Source organism: Lynx rufus, unplaced genomic scaffold (genome assembly GCF_022079265.1).
Source record: "Lynx rufus isolate CCGP_SWC_20201006 ecotype Redwood Valley unplaced genomic scaffold, mLynRuf1.p SCAF_6, whole genome shotgun sequence".
NCBI classification, from domain to species: Eukaryota; Metazoa; Chordata; class Mammalia; order Carnivora; family Felidae; genus Lynx; species Lynx rufus.
In genome coordinates, this window is record NW_025814878.1 from 31,021,022 (window position 1) to 31,027,856 (window position 6,835).

Here is a 6,835-nt window from a genome sequence, read left to right on the forward strand (position 1 = left end):
TCTTCCCAGAATCCCTTGGTCAAGAGGATTTTGTTTTTGGATTGTTATTTGTTTTTCTGCTATCACAGTAGAAATTACCACAAAATTTTAAGATTAAGAAAAAGGGGAAATTTTTATTAGAATATTTAATTCAATCATATCTAAAAAGGTGAACTAATAATCTATAGAACTAGTAAATTTATCTTTTCATTGTGGATCTAAGCCTACATCTATGTTTAATCAGTTTGTATTTTGCTCATTGAATATTTGGTTTTGATTGCCACATAATTACTTAGTTCTACCAATATATGATCATTTGTTAATTCCGTTGAAATAAGTTAATTGACTGCTCTGAAAACCAACTCCATAACTGTATTTCTCCCAAGCGTTAACCCTTGATTGACATGAAGTTTCAGTTAACCAGAATCATCTTTTCATTCACTAAGATATCTTTTGTGCTCTCACATTTATGTATAATTTATTTGAAACGTGTGGATAGACTTAGTGTTACTACTGTATTGGTTTGGAGGGTATTAATGACCTGTAGTGCCCTGTTGCAATATTATAATATAATTTGCATAATAATTTACATTTTTATACCTAAGAAAATATTATATAATGCACACAAATAAACCTAGACAAAAAGCATTATACAAAAAAGGACATTCTCTTACCACCTCCTAAGAAAAGAAATTATAAAATTTAAAACAGCAACCTGGTAAAAGGCATTCCACTTGCTCATTATTTCAGGAAAGGATGACTGACAACTAGAAACATTAAGACAGAAATTTGTCTGATCCTTGGGTGGTGGCAAAAGCATGACTTCGTCTGATGATATCCCCATTATGCCAGAATCAACCGCAGCAAGGAAGGGTAATGCACATAGAAAGTAATTCATATCTGTAGGAGCAAAATACTTATTATTACCACAAGCACTAACAAAAGGTGATAGACAATATTTTTAAGTAATCTGTAAATGAATAAGCAAAACTTCACAGATCCAGAAAGCTAAAAGTTAATCACTAGCAAAAAGAAAAAAAATTGAAAATCCCCCTAAGGATCACCTACATAATTATACATGTTTTTGTTAATAACCCTACAATCAAAAATAAACAGAGACTCATGCAGTTGCCTTTAATATTTTAAATACAATTAATCTTAATATTTAATATTAATTTAATACTATTCAATATTCTTTTTTTTAAACATTAAGTAAAAAAAAGGAAGAAAGTTATCTACTTGTGCACAGAATGATACACCTCTAACTGAGGTTTTATCATAAAATGTAATTTTTTTCTAAAACATTTTAATGTGAGTATAGTGTTGACATTTTGTGCTTTGTATTTAGCCAAGTTTAATGTGCAACCATGGTATCACAAAGTCTTTGTTTTTAAGTCTTAAAGCAAACATCTTGGATAAGTGTTGACAATGAATCTTTGGATAATTAAATTGACAAATGAATGGAGGTTTTTTTTTTTTATTTCTTTCTACATATAACCTACTCCAGCAGATTTAGACATTATAATTTGGATGGCTATAAAGCTTACACTGATTCTCACTGGTGATGCAGAACATTTTTTATCATAGACACTCATTAATGAATGTAGTTCTCTGCCCCAGTGGAGCAGCTGATACTCCAAACTACTAAATCAATCTAAGAATAAAGAAGCCTGAATTCTAGTGCTGGGGCCACGACTACTTGCGTGTCTTTGCAAAGAACAAGTCAGTGCTGTATTAGAAAAATATGTAAAGGTGTACGTGATGTGTGTCACTCTAAGAAAGTGAAACTTAATATATTCTTGTTTCTAGTTATTGGGAAATACATCTAAGAAATTGTGTATAAATTAATTGTATTACTAAAGCACAAAATAGAATGAAAGAATTAGAAAATACCTTCTAATTATTTTACTATTAAATATCTGGTTGGAATTATATTCATAATAAATAAATAATTATCTGGTTGAAGCCTTAGATTTCTCATTTGATAAGTTGATTTGTGGTAGATCACTCTGACATGTTTATGGTTTAAAAGTTAAACACATTTGGTTTGAGCAAAATGAGAAAAAGCCTTATTTCCTTCTTCCCTCATTTCTCATCGTTCCTCATTCTGGAGACTCCCTCTCACTCATGGGATCTCCCACCTCACTTGCCAGTGCTGGACTTTCAGGAGCTGTGGTCCTTTGCAGATCCTTGTTTTAGTCCTTCTATTAAAGGTGAACATGTCTTAAGGAATCATTATTGACATTATGGCTGTTAAATTCGAGAATGTGGCCTAAGGGCCACAAGGTACATGATGAAATAGATTCCTTCTTACAAAAGAATAGTATTGTTTGGTCTCTGTCCCTAAGATTTTAGGTTGAATACTTTCCTTGGGGGAAGGTTATTACCTGTTTTGCCATTTAAATGAACCTACCAGCCCACCAACTGTCCACAGAGATACACAAAAGATCTCCAGATTCATAGCCACAGTCTTTCCTTCGTCTGGGATCAGCTAATCTTCCTAGAAAAGAGAGGGTGCAGGGATTATTTATTATATGCTAGTGTTAATTCTTGAATATCAATAAATATTTTGCTTTCATTTTGTCTCTTTCTTTTTCATTGATCTTCAACAACTCTCTCCTGTTCACTCCCGCATTCCTTTCCTTTTCCTGTCCCTTTCTTAAACACACACACACACACACACACACACACACCCTGCACTCAATCACATCTTCCTACACCATGCTGTTTCCAGGTCTGTCCTTTGGCTTAATATTAGAATAGAATGGACCTAAACATTGGTATTTTTTTAGCTGGGCATTTATTTTCAATATGCAACCAAGCCTGAGAAACACTTCATTAGTTCATTCTTTTATTTCCTAGTAGATTTCATTTCTATTTCCGCAGTAAAATTTCATCCAGATTTCAAGTCTGTTTAAATTCATTTTTTCCATGGGGCGCCTGGGTGGCGCAGTCGGTTGAGCGTCCGACTTCAGCCAGGTCACGATCTCGCGGTCCGTGAGTTCGAGCCCCGCGTCAGGCTCTGGGCTGATGGCTCGGAGCCTGGAGCCTGTTTCTGATTCTGTGTCTCCCTCTCTCTCTGCCCCTCCCCCGTTCATGCTCTGTCTCTCTCTGTCCCAAAAATAAATAAACGTTGAAAAAAAAAATTTAAAAAAAAAAATAAATAAATAAATTCATTTTTTCCTGATTACTCCTGCTGACTCCACTATGCCCCTTGTTTTGCACTTTTAACTTTTATCCGAAAGCTGTTGTTCATTACGGAAAGAGCCTAAGTGTCCATCAACTGACAAATGGATAAAGAAAATGTGGTTTATATATATAATGGAATACTATTTGGCAATGAGAAAGAATGAAATCTGGCCATTTGTAGTAACGTGGATGGAACCGAAGGGTATTATGCTAAGTGAAATAAGTCAGGCAGAGAAAGACAGATACCATATGTTTTCACTCATATGTGGATCCTGAGAAACTTAACAGAAGACCATGGGGGAGGGGAAGGAGGGGAAAAAAAGTTACAGAGAGGGAAAGAGGCAAACCATAAGAGACTCTTAAATATTGAGAACAAAAGCTGTTGTTCATTGTTTTCCATTTAATTTCTACTATCTTTTCCTGTTTCAATTGTGTTGTGAATTGTCTGAAAGTACTCATTCACACCCCACCTCCCCACCGTTGTAGCAAATACTGGATACTTACAAGCTCATCAATGGATGAGTTTAGTCAGGCTTGGTCCTGAGGTGCAAATGCAATGAAAGAATAAAAAGGGCATTAAACTACCAGCCCGTTTAGACTTCTCTCCCCTGAGGCTGGCCTGCCTCCCATAGCAGATGTTATGTTAGTGATGTGTCCTGGGCCAGGGTTGCTTTGACCCCAAGGAAAGCTAGATGAATAGGAGTAGCTTTGGGTCTCAGGACATTTCCTGACAAAGATGGATGATTTACCAACCTCAGTGGCTCCTGAATATGACCACTGCTAAGACCTAAGGTAAACTGTTATCTCCCTTTTTTTCTTCCCATCGGAATAAAACAAATTTCTTTATTGGTGCCGTTAACTGTATGGAGCAGGCAGGAGACACCACTCTCTTTTATGAGCTTCTTCTTTCAGCCACAACAAAAATGTCTTTTTAATTTGTGAACCCTTGGCCCACAACATATCTTCTTTTTTTTTTTTTTTTTTGATTTTTTTTTCAACGTTTTTATTTATTTTTGGGACAGACAGAGACAGAGCATGAACGGGGGAGGGGCAGAGAGAGAGGGAGACACAGAATAGGAAACAGGCTCCAGGCTCCGAGCCATCAGCCCAGAGCCTGACGCGGGGCTCGAACTCACAGACCGTGAGATCGTGACCTGGCTGAAGTCGGACGCTTAACCGACTGCGCCACCCAGGCGCCCCATATATCTTCTAATTAAACACGAGAATGTATTTTCAGGAGGAATCAATAATTTGCAGAGAAATATCCTCATGAATGAGACGTCACACCCTGTCTATATGTCCTTTCTTCATGTAGAGGTAATCACAATTGGAACTTTAAAAAATGCAAGTGAATTTGACCTCGCCTTCTGTTTTTAATGTATAGCCTTTTGGCTGCTTTGTTCATCTACGTGCTTAGGATGGTATCTGGCACCTCGTGGAATTTCAGTAAATACTTGTAGAATATTCAATAGATTTGATATGAAGTCTTTTTTTTTTAATCTGCAACTATACCTTATTCTTCACTGTGGTTTCTAGTCAAAACAGAAAACACATAAAAGAAGGATTTATGGAGAAGAAGTAGAGAAATATGATTATGAGGGGGACAGAGGAAAGAGAAAAGAATCAATTTTCAAAAACATGGTATGGTATATACAGAGTCCTATTTCCCACATGGTTATATTGGTAGATCATTAGGATGAAAACAAGAGTCATTCTTACCTGTTCTAAATTGCCAGCCATTCTGGAGAGGTAATCCCCATAAAATATTTTGTTCATTGTCTGGTGCAAAGTTTTCAAAATAACTGGCTGTCTTGTTCACTAGGATTTTATACATCCCCATTCTCTCAGAGTATACCCAGGGATCGATAATGTACTTTCCATTCTCTACCCTGTAGTCACTGAACTGACCAGGACTCTTCAACCACAGGGGGGGATACAGATCTGAGAAGTCAGATCCTGCTAAAGAAACACAAAAGAAATAAACTAGTACCCCGGCCCAAGGAGGAAGGAAAGCCATTGCTCCAAAGCTGCAGATTGAGTTGTGGCAAGACTTTTATAGGGAAATGGAGGAATGATTTTTTTTTTTTTTTTTTTTTTTTAGTGCAGGACAGTCTTCCTGGAATAAAAGCTATGTTATTCTCTCTCATTTATGGCAAGGTATGCTGTGTGACTAAGTTCTGTCCAATTGATAGGAAGCCAAAATGTGATGTTGCAACTTTCAGGAAACCTACTTAAATGACAGTTTGTCCTTTCTTATTTGTTCTTTCTTCCTTCTGCTGGCTGGGATAACTTGATGCTGACAAACCCTCTTAGATTATGAAGTAGCAAGAAGGGTGGCAGAACAATAACATAGAAGAACCTAGGTCTCTGACATTCACAGAGCTCTAGACTACCTACTTTCCGACTACTTTTGCTAAAGTAAAAATGAAATTTTATTTTCAACAAGACAATTCTTTTTTGGCAGGATTTGTTGCTACCTGGAGAACCTAATCTGAACTGACACTCTAATTATGTCTTTTGGTATCTCTCTTCCTCATTTTCCTTCCTTAACAGTACTGTAGAAATAGTGTTACATACTCCTAAATCCACCAATTATCACTGTTTCGAGTTATTTGCAGTTTGTGTAAGAGAAAATTTGGATAAGATTATTGAGAAGAAATTTTGTATTTGAATTTGAAGCACAAGCACTGAAGCAATTCAGTGTATGTTTGTGTTTGAGGCACATGCATACATGCAATAATACAAATTCCAAAAGATCAATATGAGATGAGTGCTAACATCCTAATTTATAATATGGACACCGAGGCTGATCAGGTTCAAGGCACTGACCCAAAGTCACGGGATGCAGATGGAAAAACCTGATCCCAGGTGTGCCTGAGGTTAAAGCCAGGGATTTTGTAGGCTATGCTATACCATGCCACAAAATAATAACGCAAATAGTATTATAGAAAAGAAAAGTATTTATTTAGGAAAAAGATTGTGTTTAAACAACTCAGCATTTTATTCATGTCAAGGCATTTGTCAGGATTCTTTGCCTATAACGCTGATCGAAGGTAGAGGGGTGCCCAGATGGCTTGATCGGTTAAGTGTCTGACTTCGGCTCCGGTCATGATCTTGTGGTTCACGAGTTCGAGCCCTGCGTTCAGCTCTGTGCTGACCGCTCAGAGCCTGGAGCCTGCTTCAGACTCTGTGTCTCCCTCTTTCTGCGCCTTCCCCACTCATACTCTGTCTCTCTCTCTCAAAAATAAATAAAAATAGTTTTTAAAAATTTAAAGAAAAGAAAGTGTTAAATGACAAATGGTTGTGAAAACTGCCAGAAAATTAAAGCCAGAAGACATGTATCCTCATTTCAACCTTGCACTAGCAGTGTGAACTCAGAGACTCTTAATCTAATTTTTTTTCTGCAAAACAAGAATAATAAAACCATTCTCTGCTTCCGCACAGTCATTGGGAAACTTAGATGAGAAGACACAGACAAAAGGAATGAGTATAAAACCATGAAAAACAAAATCACAAAGCCATTTTTATTAGAATGAAACACCAATTCATTCTCAGAATTATTCACTATGTTAATAGAATCAAAACTCAGAATTAAGTACTCCAGTAGAAACAGGAATATTTTCCTTAATAGCTTTGACATTCTTGCTCCTTTGATAATGCAAGTCCA

At 36.6% G+C, this 6,835-nt stretch overlaps 1 protein-coding gene across 1 annotated transcript in view; it reads right to left on the minus strand.

Annotated features, from left to right (window-relative positions):
• The window catches only part of LOC124529400 (protein LEG1 homolog), a 33,054-nt gene extending 27,869 nt beyond the window's left edge, over window positions 1-5,185 (minus strand). Inside the window, exons 1-3 of the mRNA XM_047103302.1 lie at window positions 4,888-5,185; window positions 2,393-2,479; window positions 695-879 (exon numbers count right to left, since the gene is read on the minus strand). Coding sequence (XP_046959258.1) covers window positions 695-879; window positions 2,393-2,479; window positions 4,888-5,185 — 570 coding nt within the window. The remainder of the gene's footprint in view (window positions 1-694; window positions 880-2,392; window positions 2,480-4,887) is intronic.
• Window positions 5,186-6,835: the final 1,650 nt, after the last annotated feature.